The following is a 19,932-nucleotide window of genomic DNA, read 5'->3' as shown; positions in this document are numbered from 1 at the left end:
ATTTTGAGAATGGACTAATCAACTAAAAGTTAAAGAGGTCAAAGTGCAGAAGAGGAAATGGGGGAACTCAGGCAGAAGGAAACTTGAATATGATTATCTACTCTCATTCATACTCTTCAAGTGTGAGTACAGACAGGGAATTTCTAAATCTTACCTCAAGCAGAGCTGCTGCAGGATCACCCTGTAGACTTTTTCCTAGTTTGTCAACCTCATCTAACAGGAACACTGGATTGTTAACCCCGACGGTCTTCAAGCCATTGATTATACGACCAGGCATACTGCCAACATAGGTGCGCCTACAGGAAGCAAGCAGCAAATCAACAACAATGTGATGTCAGGAGGCAAGAGCAGTATCATTTAGAAATCAAAACTCAGGATGGGGAAAAAGTCATTTAGTTATCAGAGTAATACAGCAAAGACGTACTATATATTTAAAAAGCCCTATGATGCATCAAACACTTATTAGATTCAATTCTTATCTTATTTTCTATTTAATTCTGACGTAAGTCACCCATGATATTGGAAGAACTGTATCTAATTTTTGCCACTTAGTGAAACTGAAAAACATTACACTTAAGTCACATAGTGATGATTCTTACTCTTTAAGATTCCAAAATGTCCAAAGGACCCTACAAATTTAATTCTCATGCTTTTCATAGTTACAGCACACTTCTCATCCTCCCATCCCTCAATACAACCACCTTTTTACATACTGAAATGGCTATCCCAGGACTGGTTAAAACATCATCATCTTTTCATGAAGGAAATTAGAATGGGTTCAAAGATACAGACCAAAAAAAAAGAAAAAAAAAATTCCAAACTCTTTTATTTTCAGAGGCAATACCTCGTTATTAACTGTAGTAAGAGGATCTGGGGTCAACAGTATTTATATCGAAATTCCATTAATTCTGGCCTTTTAAATAAAATTGTGCTCATTTTAAATACACTAATTTGAATAAGTAAGTTCGGTCAGATATTTTGTTGTGCATTAAAAGGTTACAAGCTGCTTTATCATATTTATCATATTTGAAGAAGAATCATCTACATAATTATGACAGATGTAGAGTGTGGCATGAAATAAAAATATGTTTGGCAAATGGAAAAAAGTGCCTTTTTCACAAAGCCAGCAAAAGTTTATTTTAAGCAGCTATTTACCACTTTTAATTACAACCTTGCTGCCTAAACCATGCACAAAGCAAATGCTGTTTGTGAAAAGGCAGAAAAGGGTGATTGCCTAGAAGCTGATCAATGATAAGCAGCAGTTATCTCATGATCTGCACAAAGCCAACTCATGGAGCAGGCCTCAACTTTGCCACAGGACTGGTATAAAGTAGGACAGCGTAGAGTGACCTTTGAAAACACAAGAAAGCCTTAAAAATATCTTGTGAATGCCTTTCATCCAGGGAGGGTGTTCAAGGCACTAGAACCAGATACAATAAACACTGCCCTGTTACAATGAGGAGTTAGCACATTCAAGATTTCAGAATGGGATACAGGAAGGACAAGACTCAAAATTAATAAATTCTCTGGAATTTCTTCTCTAAAGAACATACAGTTTTGCAAGTATTCTGAGAATAAGTAGAGAGGGGAAATTTTTTTTAAAAAAGCCTCTAAGAGTCACTTCTTGTTTCATTAACTTCTTTTCCTTTCCTCACTATTTTCTGACAGGTAGATTTCAAAAACAGGTACTGACAATTCTAGACGTAAAGTCTTGGAGAGAAAACAATATTCTAGGCAGGTGTTCTTTCTAAAGAAGAAGCGGAAATCTAGACACTAGTCACTGTATACAGACACAATTTCTCCTACACTTTCCACTGCTTCCCAGAACCGAGAGAGTAAGGTCTAAACTCCTTTGTCTGGAATCCAAGGCTCTTCACAATCAGCCTCCACCAGCCTTCCTAACTTGCTGCCATTACCCTCTTGCTTCAGCCACAATCAAGATCCTATTGTAGCCCTACGCTTTTTTTTTTTGGTGAGGAAGATCAGCCCTGAGCTAACATTCATGCTAATCCTCCTCTTTTTGCTGAGGAAGACCGGCTCTGAGCTAACATCTATTGCCAATCCTCCTCGTTTTTTTTCCCCCAAAGCCCCAGTAGATAGCTGTATGTCATAGTTGCATATCCTTCTAGTTCCTGTACGTGGGACGCGGCCTCAGCATGGCCGGAGAAGCGGTGCCCCGGTGCGCGCGCACTTAACCGCTAAGCCACGGGACCAGCCCATAGCCCTATGCTTTTTTACCTTTGTTAATACGGTTCCTTCCTGACCTTAACACTCTCCCTGCCTACATAAATCCCAGCAAGTCTAACAAATTTTTCCTGACCACCTCTCACAAAGTGATCTTTCCGGTAATACAACATCTATAGCATTTACTGGCCCTACAATTCCTCTGATGCATACTTAGGACCTCGTTTTTATTGACAGGTACCAAGTATATAGCCTCCTCTAAAGAAGCAGGGAGCACTTTGATGACATGACAGGGAAAGTGGGTCTTGTTACAAAGTAGACGGATGCTGGAAACAGAGCTGTAAGATTCTCCCCAAACAGAAGCTTGTTTCTCCTATTTTCTTAAAGACACCAGATGAACCACGCCAGCACACAAAGTATCTTCATATCACCATTGTTACACTGCTAAGGTCATACAAGCCTTTGATTACTGCTGCTTTGGACAAATTACTTGACATAAGCCTCAGTTTCCTAGTCTGTAAAATGGAGATAATAACAGTGTCAATCTCATGGAAAAAGTACAAAAGCAGAAATCAATACACCTAGATTTAAGTTCCACTTCAGTCTCTGTCTCGTGGAAGCAACTCTTACAAGTGTCTTTTCATAGCACCAACTACACTCAATGCCCTTAGTGTTCCTCAGTCATAGGTGACATCCCCCAGACGTGTACCACTATTCTAGAGGTCAAACCTAGGAGACAACCACTATCATGGAGCCCAAGCTACAGAAAATATCTATAATGTGTCTTTTGCCAGAAGGTGTGGTAGCGTGCAACTGACTGACTAAAGATACAAAATATACCTTAACCTTCGGAATATGATGGTGAAAAATATAGCAAAACAAAAGAAAAATGTTTTCCTTCAATATTACCAAATATAACCATTTTACTTTAACAAATTAGCTTAACAAAATTTCCTCCCGAGAAACTACATAGGTTGGAAATAAATGAAACTAGTCTTCTTTTACAAAGCACAACTTTTTTGAGGGCAATATACTAGTCTTTTCTATATTGTTTCTCACGATACAACATCTAGAAAGCCATACAGTACAATACAGGAAAGTTTGCAAAGAACGATCACTTCAATTACTTATTATTCAGCCTCAGTACAGATTACCCAGAAGATTTTCTTAAAATTGATGTACACAAGTTAATTTTAAAATATATGAATTCATACTTTTCTTGTAATTGTGGCAGACAGTTCACAGGTTTATCAGGACTATTCAATTAGTATACCAGATACACAAAAACAAAAATGTCTACATAGTTCAAAATTTTAAGTTACAAGAGCAGCATTTTTCATTTTCCAAAAAATAGTCTGGTTTATACTCCAAAAAACAACTACAGAGAATTACAATATCATCTCTTTACAGTCCCATGATAATCGACTATTTTACTATTTGGCCCCATCCCCAGATATCTTCAAGTCTAATGTAATCCAAAATTCTGGACAGCTTGTCACTGCCAATGACACCTAAATATCAGGAATAAGATGCGTCTTTACTCACCTCTTTCCCAGTATGTAAAAAAGGGAGAAAAACAGGTCTTTTGTCATCAATTTTTCATGCTTATTCAATTAAGAAGCTCTTATGGGCTATAGTGCAAATTATTAAAATGATATTTACAAAGAACTTGTAATATAAAAAGTTTGTTATAATGTTAAGTGGAAAGGGTAAAATTACAATTCTGTTGCTTAAAAAAAAGGCAAAAGCTGCCCAATGAAAAGTCTGGCAGGAAATAAAATGTTAATAGTGATCAGCCATGAGGATTTTTTCCCTTATTTTCCAAATTTTCTACCAAGGGCAGATATATCGCTAAAATTGGAAAAAGTAAGAAGACTTAAAGGAGATCCTAATGATTTCAAAACAAAAAATAGTCTTTAAGCAACTAAAAATACTCTTAAATATAGCATGTCTAAACAAATCTAATTGTTATTCTTATAACAGTCATTCATAAATCTTTTTATACACCCATTTTGTATGGATGCTCTCATAGGACTGCGTGACTTCCAAAATACAATTATATTCTAATCTTACTTGAATTCACAAAGCACTTAGAGAGCACTTACATGTCTAGCAACGTGCTAAGCAGCATGGAGTGATACAAAGGAGTATGAGATACAACAAAACCCCTACTCTACAGAGCTTAAACTTTTTATGCCTTATCTCTACAGTTACGTATTAGAAATGCCAGAGGCCTATATCATTTAATCAGTAAAAGAGGAGAGTAGACGATAAGTGTTCAGTTGAGAGGAGAGTAAGATCATTACTGACTGCACTTATATTAATGGAGGAAGCCTTGGGTTGGGTTAAAATGAACCTAAGTTTTACACAGGCAAAGAAGAGCTATATGCAAATACAGGTTTATAAGAAAGACAGTGAGCAAACCACAATATGCCTGGCATTCTATGCTAAAAAAAATATTAAAAGCTTGCTACTTCATTTATTTTTCCTTTGTAGAGACTAATAATGAAACAGCTAATTTATTTAAAGCATCACCATTTCAGGTTACATGTGAAAATTCATGAACATGGAAAGCAAAAGTTCATTTTTCTTCTCATCTTGTTTGAAAATTGAGCCAGGGATTCCTTGCAATGATACGGTTTTATAATCTGAACAAACAGCTGGTAAACTACTTCTAAAGAGTTCATATCAATAATAACTTGAGATCTATCATACCAATAAGTATATTTCACTAAGGAAAAACAGCTTATTATGCAAACATGATATGATAAAACTTTCTAAAAGAAGTTATTTTATACTTCATTTCTATGAACTGATTTAAATTATTTAAATGTAATATTAAATATAAAATGTAAATTGTAAAAACTGATAAATGGGAACAGAGATTCTGGGGCTTATAAAAGTGGACAGAAAATTCCCAATGGAGATAAACTCATGAGAAGTGTTGAGAAGACTGAAAATCTGCAGAGTTAAGATGGAGCATAAACAGGACTATTCGTCCTTTAAGCCACTCAAGATAATATGAACAAAAACAATGGGTCAATGTTTATTCAGATCACTATTATCTTCCCCATTTCAGGTTTAAATGTAAACCAAGTCCTTCTTTTCCTTCCCCATCTCCCACCTCCTTATCATTTAACTCTAAAAAAACGTATCTTTGGTTGTTTTTATAATCAATTCCTAACTTATTAGCCCCTTCCTTCAGGTAAACAGGTACTTCCAGCTAAGGACAGACACGCGTGCATGGGAGAACGGAAAAAGTGAGGGACAAAATCAAGAGAATAAGCAAGGAAGATAGCATAAAGCAGCTCTGGTCTCCCTTGGCTATTTTAAGACTGCAGAACAGTGGTGCCTACTCAGAGGCTGACGAAAAACAAAACTCTGCATGAACTCTAATTGTGATCATGTGACCAATACTTAAACGCCAAGACCTGGTGTTTCCAAAACCCCTCAACTATCACATGGAACCACTTGTTCCCACAAACTCCACCCCATGGTTGTGCTATAATCCTCTACTGCTCTTTCTCCCCTCCCATTCACCTCCAATCCACCACTCTGACATAAGCACATACACTGCTCTCAACCTCTCATCTCCTTAACAACCACACCCCACTCTCCACCTGCCTCCAAACAGGTTTTCAAATAAAACTTTTCTCCAGGCTTTGATAACTTAGGGGGTAGGTGGATACTAGCTCCCCAATAGCACAAGCGTGGGCTGCTGTAGTGTCTAATGAACCATCTGCTAGTGATGGCTGGGAAGCACTTACCAGCAAGGTGAACCAAAAATCAGGCTTAATAGAATGATTCACAGACAAATCCACATACCTTTCACTTGGCAACGATCACAGCTCTTACACATATCATACATCCCTAAAAAGCTTATATTTACACACGTTTTAGGCAAATATACAACCTCCTTTTACAAAAGACTCATTGAAAAAATTCTTATTTTCTTTAAATTCTCTTAACAATAGTCACACACATGAAAGTAGACTCACTTGAAAAAGGTGAACAAATTTAATATCTACCAATATCAGTACAGGTTTAAAGAGCTGTATAGATGTTTAAACTCAATCATGTTCATAAGTAGTGAGAACTGTGACATTACATATTGCCCACCAACACGCATCACAAAAATATATTTTTCCACAATCCTGCCACATAAATTAATAATGCTGACAAAGGGTGTTTTAGGTAAAATTTAAAAATCAGATTAAATTTCATAAAAAGTCATACTGAAGTATATAAATCTAAATCTGTCCTCCTGAGAATCAAGAATTAAAATAATATTTAAAGCTAATTTTTAGTGAATGCTCAGTGTGTGCCAGGCACTGGGTAAGTGCTTTCTGAGCCTTACTGAATAATCAGTACCAAGGCGGAAAGAAATAGGACAAATTACTACATGTCCTGTTCCCATGACGTTAATTCCACATGACAATAATTCCACAAACTCACTAAGTTCCATCACATACTCACATGACACTATGTTGCAGGTAACAAAAGGAAGAAATAAACTAAAACAACCCTGAGTGCGTGAATCAAGTCACTTGAATGGGGAACATCTCCCCAAAGCTCTGTAGCTAAGAGAAGATTGAGGGCCTAGAACCAGCTTCTCCAAGAGTAATGGTGCCGATTTCTTTACAAAAGCAAACTACAGCGTCTAGCGGCACATATGAGAATAAGACAATCTACGCAACAAAAACATCAAAATTGTCAGAATAACCCCAATAAATTCCTTGAACTAATATGTAGCCCTCATTGCTTATTTATTAGAATCTTGCAATGATTTTTCTTTAATGCATAAGAATTATAAATAAGCAAATAAAAGAGAATAAAAAGAACCATTTTTCATGGAAAAGTTTCTGAAACAGTTTCCCATTCCTGCCTAAGGCCAGTGATCTTGAGAATAAGGCAAAGGGAAAGTAAGATGTTATAAAAGCATCACATTCTTTTTTTCCCCCACAATCCAAGTTTAATCCATATTCACCAAGCTATAAATATGCATTTAAACTACCCTTGGCCATTTAAATTACTGGCGTGCTTGTCAAAGCCTTCACTTTTAATCTGAATAGCTTTAACAATTTAACAACTTAACAAGATTGAGGGTATGATGGGGACAGAAGTTTTACCTTCAGTTTAATTTCTTTCTACTGGAATTCAAGCAGCTTTTTTTTTGAAAAAAGTTTTTAAAAACTGAGATATAACTGACACATAAACAGTATATTAGTTTCAGGACAACACCTTTCTTCTATAAGCAGTTCATGACTTCTAAGTGATTTTTAAATGTTCTACACTTTTAAATGTTCTTTAACACATACACTATAGGTATGTTTTCTCACAACTTGCAACTGCTATGAAACACTTAAACTGTGACAGACAGGTTCATGCTTTCCCAAGACATCTTCCAGTCTGAGCAACAGAGACCACAGAGAAGAAAACAGAGACCACAGAGAAGAAAACAATGAACCTAACATGCTAATCTGATTCGAATAATGTAGATTAAGCAGAGACATAGTTCCTACAGTGTAATGTATTTTTATAGAAAGGATGTCAAAAATGCAAGGATAAGCCTTAATTATTCTAACCTTTCTCCCTATTACTCATACTCATTATGCAAACCAGCCTTCTTAAAAGGAAGTTTAAACTGCAAACAGAACAAATTTGTTGTCGAAGATTTCCTACCTCCTCCTACCTGCCCTGCTATTGCACTTATTTTTTGAACTCTAAGAGTTATGGGTCAAAAAAGCCCAAATAAGCAACCTCAAACTACACCTAACAGTATTAGAAAAAGAAGAACAAAGCCCAAAGTCAGCAGAGGAGAGAAATAATAAAAATCAGAGCAGAAATAAAGGAAGTTGAAACCAAAAAAACAGTAGAAAAGATCAATGAAACAAAGAGCTGGTTCTTTGAGAAGACGCACAAAATTGACAAACCCTTAGCCAGACTCACCAAGAAAAAAAGAGAGAAGGCTCAAATAAATAAAATTAGAAATGAAAAAGGAGAAATTACAACAGATACCACAGAAACACACAAGATTATAAGAGAATACTATGAAAAACTATATGCCAATAGATTGAACAATCTAGAAGAAATGGATAAATTCTTAGACTCATACAACCTCCCAAAACTGAATCAAGAAGAAATAGAGAACCTGAATAGACCAATCACAAGTAAAGAGATTGAAACAGTAATCAAAAAACCTCCCAAAAAATAAAAGTCCAGGACCAGACGGCTTCTCTGGAGGATTTTACCAAACAGTCGAAGAAGATTTAATACCTATCCTTCCCAAACTATTCCAAAACATAGAGGAAGATGGAACACTTCCCAACTCATTCTATAAGGTCAACATCACCCTGATACAAAAGCCAGACAAAGACAATACTAAGAAGGAAAACTACAGACCAATATCTCTGATGAACATAGATGCAAAAATCCTCAACAAAATATTGGCAAACTGAATACGGCAATACATTAAAAAGATCATACACCATGATCAAGCAGGATTTATACCAGGGACACAGGGATGGTTGAACATCCACAAATCAATCAATGTGATACACCACATTAACAAAACGAGGAATAAAAACCATATGATCATCTCAATAGATGCAGAGAATGCATTTGACAAGATCCAACATTCATTTATGATAAAAACTCTCAACAAAACGGGTAGAGAAGGAAAGTACCTTAACATAATAAAGGCTACATATAACAGCCAACATCATACTCAATGGGGAAAAACTGAAAGCCATCCCTCTGAAAATAGGAACAAGATAAGGGTGCCCACTCTCACCACTCTTATTCAACATAGTACTGGAGGTTCTGGCCAGAGCAATCAGGCAAGAAAAAGGAATAAAAGGAATATAAAAAGGCAACAAAGAAGTGAAACTCTCAGGGGTTGCCCTGGTGGCATAGCGGTTAAGTGTGCACGCTCCACTGCAGTGGCCTGGGGTTTGCAGGTTTGGATTCTGGGCACGCACCAATGCACCACTTGTCAAGCCATGCTGTGGTGGCGTCCCACATAAAGTAGAGGAAGATGGGCACGGATGTTAGCTCAGGGCTAATCTTCCTCACAAAAAAAAAAAAAAGAAGAAGAAGTGAAACTCTTGCTGTTCACCAAAGACATGATCTTATACATAAAAACTCTAAAGAATCCATTGGAAAATTATTAGAAATAATCAACAACTACAGCAAAGTTGCAGGGTACAAAATCAACTTACAGAAATCAGTTGCATTTCTATATGCCAACAACGAACTAAGAGAAAGAGAACTCAAGATGACAATCCCTTTGACGACTGCAACAAAAACAATAAAATATCTAGGAATAAATTTAACCAAGGAAGTGAAAGACACACACAATGAAAACTATAAGACATTATTGAGTTAAATCAATGATGACATAAAGAAATGGAAAAATATTCCATGCATATGAATTGGAAGAATAAACATAGTTAAAAGTGTCCATACTACCTAAAGCAATCTACAGATTCAAAGCAATCCCAATCAGAATCCCTAGGACATTCTTCACGGAAATGGAACAAAGAATACTAACATTCATATGGGGCAACAAAAGACACTGAATAGCTAAAGCAATCCTGAGAAAAAAGAACAAAGCTGGAGGCATCACAATCTCTGACATCAAAACATACTACAAAGCGAGAGTGATCAAGAGTGATCAAAACAACACGGTACCAGTACAAAAACAGACACACAGATCAATGGAACAGAACTGAAAGCCCAGAGATAAAACTTCACATCTATGGGCAGCTAATCTTCGACAAAGGAGCTAAGGACATACAGTGGAGAGAGGAAAATCTCTTCAATAAATGGTGCTGGGAAAACTGGACAGCAACTTGCAAAAGAATGAAAGTAGACCATCTTCTTTTGCCATACACAAAAACTAACTCAAAATGGATCAAAGACCTGAAGGTGAGACCTGAAACTATAAAACTCCTATATAGTATATAAAATTCCTAAATACAGGCAGTACACTATCCGTCATCGGTAATAAAGGGATCTTTTTGAATTCCAAGTCTACTTGGACAAGGGAAACAAAAGAAAAAATAAACAAGTGGGACTTCATCAGATTAAAGAGCTTCTACAAAGCAAATGAAACCAGGGTCAGAATGAATAGGCAACTGGGGCTGGCCCGGTGGTGCAAGCGGTTGTGTGTGTGTGCTCCGCTGTGGCGGCCCAGGGTTCACCAGTTCAGATCCCGGGCGCGCACTGACGCACCGCTTGGCAGGCCATGCTGTGGCAGTGTCCCAAATAAAGTGGAGGAAGATGGGCACGGATGTTAGCACAGGGCCAGTCTTCCTCAGGGGAAAAAAAAAAAAAAAGAGGAGGATTGGCCGATGTGAGCACAGGGCTGATCTTCCTCACACACACAAAAAAAGAATGACTAGGCAACCAACCAACTAGGAAAAAACATTTGCAAACCATATATCCAACAAGGGATTCATCTCCACAATACATAAAGAACTCACACAACTGAACAACAAAAAAACAAACAATCCAATCAAAAAACGGGCAGAGGAAATAAACAGACACTTCTCCAAAGAAGACATACAGATGGCCAATAGGCACATGAAAAGATGCTCACCATCACTAATCATCAGGGAAATGCAAATCAAAACCACACTAAGATATCACCTTACAGCTCATAGAATGGCTATCATCACCAAGACAAAAAACAACAAATGCTGGAGAGAATGTGGAGAAACGGGAACCCTAATTTACTGCTGGTGGGAATGCAAACTGGCAGTCTCTATGGAAAACAGTACGGAAATTCCTCAAAAAATTAAAAATAGAAATACCCTATGATCCAGCTATCCCACAACTGGGTATCTACCCAACAAACCTGAAATCAACAATCCAAAGAGGCTTATGCACCCCTATGTTCATTGCAGCATTATTCACTATAGCCAAGAAGTGGAACCAACCCAAGCGTCCCTCGACTGATGACTGGATCAAGAAGATGTGGTATATATATACCATGGAATACTACTCAGCCATAAAAAAACACAAAATCCTCCCATATGCAACAACATGGATGGACCTGGAGGATATTAAGTGAAATAAGCCAGAAAGAAAAAACAAACACCATGATTTCACTCGTAAGTGGAAGATAAACCAACACATGGACAGAGAGAACTGTCTGGTCATTACCAGGGGCAAGGGGGGTGGGGGGTGGGCACAGGGGTGAAGGGACGCATTTATATGGTGACTGATAAACAATAATGTACAACAAAAATTTCACAATAAAGAAAGAAAAAGGGGCCAGCTCAGTGGCGCAGCAGTTGAGTGCGTTCTGCTTTGGTGGCCCGGGGTTCGCAGGTTCGGATCCTTGGCATGCACAGACGCACCGCCTGTCAAGCCATGCTGTGGCGGCATCCCACGTAAAGTAGAGGAAGATGGGCGTGGATGTTAGCCCAGGGCCAATCTCCCTCAGCAAAAAGAGGAGGATTGGCAACATATGTCAGCTCAGGGCTAATCTTCCTCACACACAGAAAAAAGATTTATGGGTCATTATTTATCAAACGCTACTGGGCCAAAATGAATGTAAAGACATTATAAAGTCCAACTCTAATTAATTTATAATTGCATTCACATGAGGGTCCAGGAAAGCCGAGGCACAGACTCACTATCCACTGTTACACAAATATCAAGGTTAGTTCGGGTTTACCATTATGGCAGAGACTCTGGGCTAGCTGATAAGTACTGTAACTGTCCTTTCCATTCAAGGAACCACCAACAGCCCTTTAAGAAAAAGAGATATATTATGTCTGGCTTCTGGGGGCTCTAGTCCATTGAAAAGGAAGGGGAATCAGAGATTAAACCGAGAGAAGAATTCTACCTGTGTCCGCGAATGTCAGACTGATCACACACTCCTCCAAGTGCAATCCTGTGGAACTCTCGACCCAGAGTCTTGGCCACTGATCTTCCCACGCTTGTTTTACCGACTCCAGGAGGACCAACAAAGCAAAGAATGGGGCCCTTCAGGTTGTTTTTCAGCTGTCTGACAGCCAAGTATTCCAGCACTCTTTTCTTCAATTTTTCCATGGCATAATGGTCGTTATCCAGAAGAATCCGGGCTGCTCGAATGTCCAGACGGTCTGTCAAATAATCAAACAGAAATCATCTGAGCCCATGAAATTTTCAAATGGAAGAATGCCTTTCAAGGCTGGCAAGAGCCAAAATATTTTTTAGAAAAAAGATGTGACAAGAATAGACTTGGATCCATCTAAATGGGTCTTCAGGGAGACTGGACTTAGTTTTTCTGCTTAAGAAGATTCAGTATCTTCAGAAATAGTAGGCCTACACAATTAAAAACTCAAGGAGTTAATACTCATACCATTTCATTTGGAATGATTTTTTAGATACACATTATTTCTATGGAAACACAATTTCCACATATTCTGTTTGGACTGGCATTGTTCCTTTCTTTTTTTAAAAGTGTTTTTTATTACAGAGTTATATATGCTCATTCCAGAAAACCTGATGACGCTAATAAAAAAGAGGTAAATACTCACCCATAATCTCATGCCCCCAAGACAATATCACTACCTTCACTTTGGTAGGTATTATTTCAGGTTCTGCGTATGTGTGTCCATGCACGCATGTGTGTGCTTATATACCTATTTGTCAAAATAGGATTACATGAGGCCCTCAAGTTTTGTAAAATGTTTTTCACTTAATATATTACAGACATCTTTCAGTGTCAGATGTACTTTTCAGTAACATTTTAGTGGCTACATAATGTTCCATTCCTGAATTATCCTTACTCATTTAACTAATTCCCTATTGCTGAGCCTTTAGATTATCTAAAAATCTTTAGGTATATAGTGTGCTTCACTGTGCATCCTTACAACTAAATCTCCACATATATCCCTAATTATTTCCTTGAGCTGATCTTCTATAAACAGAAGTGCTGGGTTGGGCCGGCCCCGTGGCTTAGCGGTTAGGTGGGCGCGCTCCACTGCTGGTGACCCGGGTTCGGATCCCGGGCGCGCGCCGACGCACCACTTCTCCAGCCATGCTGAGGCCGCGACCCACATACAGCAACCAGAAGGATGTGCAGCTATGACATACAACTATCTACTGGGGCTTTGGGGGGAAAAAAATAAATAAATAAAATCTTTAAAAAAAAAAAAAAGAAGTGCTGGGTTAAAAAAAAAAATTAAGACATAAAGAACTGCCTAGGTTGTATCGATTTAAGTCTCATCAGAAATGTATGAGTTAGACTTTGTTTCTAGAGCCAAGCTTTCATCATGTTTACTGATGTACTCTAGTATGTAAAATACTCACTGAATAAAGACTAAGTCATGGAAGACAAAACAAATTCATCAGCTGGGTGGCAGCCAGGGGATAATACACAGCCACATCATCATCCTGACAGTGAAAGAAGAGGATGGGAGAGAGAAAACACATACATGTCCATTCTTTCAATCACTTATTTGGAACTTGCTCTGCGTTTTTCCTACAGGAACAAAAATAATGGCCTTAACTGGTAGTTTGGTTCCCAATCCAGGCTACAAAAACCCAGCTAAGTAGTAATACATACAATTTAATTACAGTACTACTGATTTTAGTCAGTACTGGCCAAGCAATCTGGAAAGGGAGAAACAAAACTTCTTGCCTGTTTCTGGCATCAGAACCCAAACAATGAGTACAAGAACACATGAAAGATAGAAAGTTTCCAACTGTTGTACAAAGAATAACTCCGACACTAAAACCTACCCAAGTAAACACAAAAGAAAACTTCAGACCAATCCCATTTTGTATAGCTCTACAAAATGCTAGTAAATCCAATCTATTAAAAGAGTAATCCACTAAATCGCAGCGGGATTTATTTCAGTTGTGCAAAGATGTTATCAGTATATTTTTTACATCCTCACGTCCAAGGAGAAAAATCTTCCAACAAAATGTCATTTTGTGCCTAAAATGGCACTTGTTATAATGAAACATTCATTCCTGAGAATAGAATTCTACATAATATAGAAAAAACTGAAAACACTGTGAAGGAATTTCTTCCAAGAAATATGCCAAGTAAAGGCAATTTAAAAGTTCTTTCAAACTTTTAAAGAAAAATAATTTCCATGCTATAGAAATTATTGTTTGTTATCTTTTCTATAAAGGATTTATTTTTTCTGATTATTCTTTTTAATGATTCAGAATGCATGCTTCCTATTTTGAAAAATACTTGTGATTACATGTGAAAAATTTAAAACTTGAGCACATTATTTCTCTATTTACAATGGAAGACTGAAATGGTATCTTCTGGCTCCCTCTATTCAAGGTGGGAAATGAGCAAACATTTCCTCCAATTCTTTCCTCTCTGCCTTCCTTTCTGCTTTTGATGATCTCTGCTGAGGTAAGCTTCTCTTTCAGGAATTAGGAAGACATTTTCATGGTTTTATAACCATACTCACAACAATTATTTAGACCTAACTCTATACAGTAATGGTTTAGAAGCTCAATATGACTCCTCTTATACCAGAATTTACCCATGTTCAGATCTCCACTGAAATACTAAACAATGAGAAGCATTTTCACGATGGGTACATGAGTGCTATGCATCTCTAGTGCTGACACACACCCAGCAGACACTCTCTGAGTTTCTGGCATGTAGGTGGTCTCCTTCCCTAGCCATGAAAATAACAGCTTTGCCCTATTATTATATTTTCTTGGTTATTCCAGTAAAATTCGAGTCAGCACACTGTGTTCAAAGTAACGTTTTGCCCAAAAATCTCTACAATTACCCTGTATAAGCCTGGTAAAAAGTCCTGGTTTGTAATTAATTTCACTTTATAAATAGGACAAGTGGAGAGTGAGGGAAGCTGACAGTAACTTACTAGGCTACTAATAACAAATAATCAAATCTGCAATTTTAATATTTTCAGCCCATTATATTACACGCATCTCGCATTCTCTTAAGTCACAGTTAAAATAAATCCTGGAGTACAGAAAAATATGACCAAGAGAATACCAAAATTTCAAAATAAGACTTTTGGTGTTACCGAGTTATCTATGTCCCTCACACTGTGCATTAGCCTTATTGTCAAAAGAGAAAATAACAGGGTTTCTTTAAAACTGTCATGACTCCAACAATGACAAAAATACCTACAAAACATATACCAACATGGAAGATGGCAGATGGAATGAAGGCAGAACAGCTAAACACATATAAAGTTTAAATGTAACTTTCTTTCCCAGCTCTAAACTAACAGGGAGAAAGGCCCTCTCCAAATCTCACAGATTAGGACAACTTCACTTAAAAAGTAGGCATTGGGGGCCGGCCCGGTGGCGCAAGCGGTTAAGTGCGCGCGCTCCGCTGCGGCGGCCCGGGGTTCGCTGGTTCGGATCCCGGGCGCGCACCGACGCACTGCTTGGTAAGCCATGCTGTGGCGGCGTCCCATATAAAGTGGAGGAAGATGGGCACGGATGTTAGCCCAGGGCCGTCTTCCTCAGCAAAAAAAGAGGAGGATTGGCGGATGTTAACACAGGGCTGATCTCCTCACCAAAAAAAAAAAAAAAAAAAAGTAGGCATTGGTGGGGCTGGCCCGTTGGCATAGCAGTTAAGTGCGCACGCCCTGCTTCAGCGGCCCAGGGTTCACGGGCCTGACACGCTGCCTGTCCGGCCATGCTGTGGTGGCATCCCATATAAAGTGGAGGAAGATGGGCACGGATGTTGGCCTGGGGCGAATCTTCCTCAGCAAAAACGAGGAGGATTGGCATTGGATGTTGGTTCAGGGCTAATCTTCCTCACACACACACACAAGTAGGCATTGGACAGTTATGAGCTAACAGAAGAGTACCTGAACCAAAATGGATTTCCCAACAGCCCAACAAGAACCAGACCCACATCTGAACTCAAACTGATGTGGTGACAATAAAGGGCTAATTCAATGGAAATGCATGCTCCTCTGCATTCATCACACCAGTTTCCAGAAAATTTTGAACTAAGAATTAAACCAAGAAATTCAGCTTCAGTTTGTCTGGTGAAACACCCTCAACTAGAAGGCAATATATTGTCATGACATGTAAACATTAAATAAATTTACAGCAGAGTTCATAGCAGCTTATACGTAGAACCTAAAAATCTGGAAACAACCCAAATGTCCATCAACAGGAAAATGGATAAACAAATTACTGATATATGCAGCAATATGGATGGACCTCAAAACAATTATGCAGAGTGAAAGAACCAGAAAAAAAGGAGTACTTACTATATCATTCCATTTATATAAAATTTTAGAAAATATGAACTAATCTATAGTGGTTTCTTGGTGATGGAGAAGCAAGGAGGAAAGGGAGAGCGGGAGGGAATACAGAGAAGCATGAGGACACTTTCAGAGGTGATGGATATGTTCATTATCATTGAACAGTACCATCGTAACTATGGTGATGGGGTTACAGACATATACGTACATTAAAACTCATCAAATGTACACATTACATATGTGCAGTTTACTCTATGTCCATTATACCACAATAAAGCTGGAAAAAAAGAATTTACCAGTATTTCTTCTAAGCAATTTCCTTCTATAGTGCACCGTGTAACACAATTTAATCTAATGAAAATTTATGGATTCCCAGAGTTCTAAGAGAAAACAAAATATAAACATTCAAACAGAAAGAGAAACTTAAAAACAAACCAAAATCTAGAAAATGGAATGAACGCAAATTTAAAAGTATACATGAAGGAAAAATTAGCATAATTTACAATGTACTTGCTTCCAAAACAAGAACCTAAGAATTGTAATAGGAATAAAATCCAGAGGTTGTCAAAACGAAAGGAAGATGATTAAGTTAATTTCATCTTAGTACCTAGCCATACACATTGGTAAAGGCGTTAAATGATCCTATCCACAACACTAACTAAAAAGCGGCTATTTACCCTTGACATCACTCCAGCATAGCTTCATTCTGGGCTCTGAGACAAAAAAATTTTTTCAAAATTCTCAATACTAGAAAGGATGGTCCTTGGTAGGTTAATAGGCAAGAACGTGTGTTTTAGGGCTAAGATTTTTCAAAATCTCTAGCATTTTTTTTTTTGAGGAGGACTGGCTGTGAGCTAACATCTGTTGCCAATCTTCCTCCTTTTTTTCCTTTTTCCTCAGCAAAGCCCCAATAGGTAGTTGTGCATCATGGCTGTACATCCTTCTAGTTGCTGTGTGTGGGACACCACCATAGCTGGGCTTGATGAGCAGTGCGTAGGTCCTCGGCCAGGATCCGAACTGGCAAACCTTGGGCCACCAGAGTGGAGCATGCAAACTTAACCACTACCCCACCAGGTCAGCCTCTCTAGCATTTTTTTAAATGTATAAGTTTTAGTATAGCCAGGATAATACATCTGTTCAATTTCCAAAAGTCAAACAGACAGCTACTCTTATGCCAACACTAGTTTAGACATTCAATCCATTGTTGAACTCAATAAAATTTGTATGTAAATTTAACAAGAGTATCTAATAACACAAACAAATGCAAATAAGCTGGTTCTGAAAATTATGCAAGACAGCTGAATAATTCGTATCCCAACGGAAAATACATAGGAAAGAGAAAAATTCTACTGAAGGAGAGAAGGATAAAAATAAACTCTTTAAATAGGTTCTAGTAGGAGAAAAACTTCCAAATGGTAAAACTGTTCTGAGGTTATCCTGTCATGATGTGTAATTATTTCTTTTAGAAAACATAAAAGATTTACTGGCCATAGTACGGATTTGGCGCTTACTGCCAACTACCTCAAAGTGTTACTTTTGTTATGTTCCTGACAAATAGTACATAAATATAGAAGTTTATAATCTGATTCACTATTGGTATTGAGAAACACATATTTCACCAATTATTAAAAATCTCGCTTTCTACAAAATCAGGCAAAAGCCACTTTCATGTAGCACCTTCTTTTCTGGTTTGATCCCACGACCTATTCTTGTAGGTCTCTAAAATTCAGTCTCTAGGGGCCGGCCCGGTGGCAGAGCGGTTAAGTGCACGCGCTCCGCTGTGGTGGTGCAGGGTCCGCAGGCCCAGATCCCGGGCATGGACCCACGTACTGCTTGTCAAGCCACGTTGTGGCGGTGTCCCATATAAAGCAGAGGAAGATAGGCACGGATGTTAGACTAGGGCCAGTCTTCCTCAGCAAAAAGAGGAGGATTGGCATTGGATGTTAGCTCAGGGCTGATCTTCCTCACACACACACACACACACACACACAAAACTAAAGTTCAGTCTCTAAAAAATTTACATTTGAGAACAAATGTAACAGTAAGATAATCAATGGGGAGTATTTCAACAGAATTTGCATGAGCTTTCTGAGTGACAATCAGACTGCAGAAAAAGTGTTATTTTGTTGGCTCACCAGTTGTACTTTTGTTCCAAGGAAGTTCCACCATAAGTTCTAAATAATTTCTAGTCAGAGCATATTCTGGCATTGACTGAGGCATTTTTTTGAGTCTGTGGGAAAAGAATACATAGAAAACATGTTAAAAAACCCAGAAGAATTCTATAAAAACAAAAAAATCAAGCATGTCTCCCTTTTTTGGTCAGATATATCATGCATATTTGGTTAAACACATCTAAAACACTGAAAAAAATCTCGTTAATAAAACATTTTTTTTGCTTTGTGATGTACTTACAAAACAAAGTTAAACAGATACCTGCACTCTGCGGGGAGGGGTGGGGAAGACTGTGTCTGATTCCATCCTTGAAGTGTAGCCTGATCAGTATTAGTAACTCACAGGGAGACTCTCAAGTCACTCTTGTCCATTGATTTACTTATCACGACAAGATTTAAGTGTCTGACAATGCATAACCCAATAATTATATGTTTTTTTGTATCAGAGATGAAGTCAGCACATAAAAGAAAACTAACATCAGACATTTAATGAAAATGCAATTTCCATAATATATACACTGCTTAACAAGGTGTTCTCTACACAACATATGTTCTACATTTATTAACTAATGTCAGAGTCAATATAAAATTTCCTCAACTACATTTATTAATGTTCTTAACTGTGAACGTCAGAAAGTCAAATCTTTAGTTAGCTTCATTATAATTCACTAATTAAAAAAAATGTAGTAGCGTCATAATGTTACAGGTATGTGAAGGAAAAACTGGTTTTCTGTTTAACCCTGAGATTATCCAGAAAATGTAATCAACCCATATACCCTACCCCGTCATCAAGGTTTCCCCGTACTTTATCTTGTACAAGGAGAAACGACAGTCCCTGCCCTCTAGAGTTATCGTCTAAAGAAGTAAAGAGCGACATGTGAAGAACGCAGTATAACTGAACAAACTGTGTATAAACAAAGTACGGTCCATTCTTTAAGACAATGAAAAGGCAGAGACAACAGTGATCATGTTGGACAGCATACTGTAGGTGGAAGCGTTGTACCACTTACACTGAACATTTGAGAAAAAGATTAGTGAAAGTGGCGTTAACTCAAGAGTATTAGGAATGTTTTAAGGATCAGATTCTGGTTGAGGGATGAGGAGGGAAAAGCATTCCACAGATCACAGCCATACCCTGAGGATCTGGAGAGCCACAAAACAGTTGATGATGGAAGGATAAGAAGAATAGAGTGGACTAGGACTATATTAAATATAAGAAAAGGAGAAAGATCAAAGACTAGAAAACAAATGACTCAGGTTCCAGTTTGTGATCCAAAGTAGCAGATTCAAGTGTCCATGAGCAACAGTATTTAACATTAATAAGCAAAATGAAAACACTAATGAATGAATAGCTT

General features: G+C 37.9%; 1 protein-coding gene across 3 annotated transcripts in view; it reads right to left on the bottom strand.

Moving 5' to 3' along the window:
• LONP2 (lon peptidase 2, peroxisomal) overlaps positions 1 to 19,932 on the bottom strand; it is a 107,625-nt gene that overhangs the window by 72,256 nt on the left and 15,437 nt on the right. For all 3 annotated transcript variants that reach the window (XM_058527759.1, XM_058527758.1, XM_058527756.1), the window contains exons 6-8: positions 18,542 to 18,636; positions 12,041 to 12,299; positions 155 to 296 (exon numbers count right to left, since the gene is read on the bottom strand). In XM_058527759.1, the coding sequence (XP_058383742.1) occupies positions 155 to 296; positions 12,041 to 12,299; positions 18,542 to 18,636 (496 nt within the window). The remainder of the gene's footprint in view (positions 1 to 154; positions 297 to 12,040; positions 12,300 to 18,541; positions 18,637 to 19,932) is intronic.

This window comes from Diceros bicornis, chromosome 32, assembly GCF_020826845.1.
Source record: "Diceros bicornis minor isolate mBicDic1 chromosome 32, mDicBic1.mat.cur, whole genome shotgun sequence".
NCBI lineage: Eukaryota > Metazoa > Chordata > Mammalia > Perissodactyla > Rhinocerotidae > Diceros > Diceros bicornis.
The sequence above is the reverse complement of the archived record's forward strand: the minus strand, read 5'-3'. Positions and strand labels throughout refer to the sequence as shown.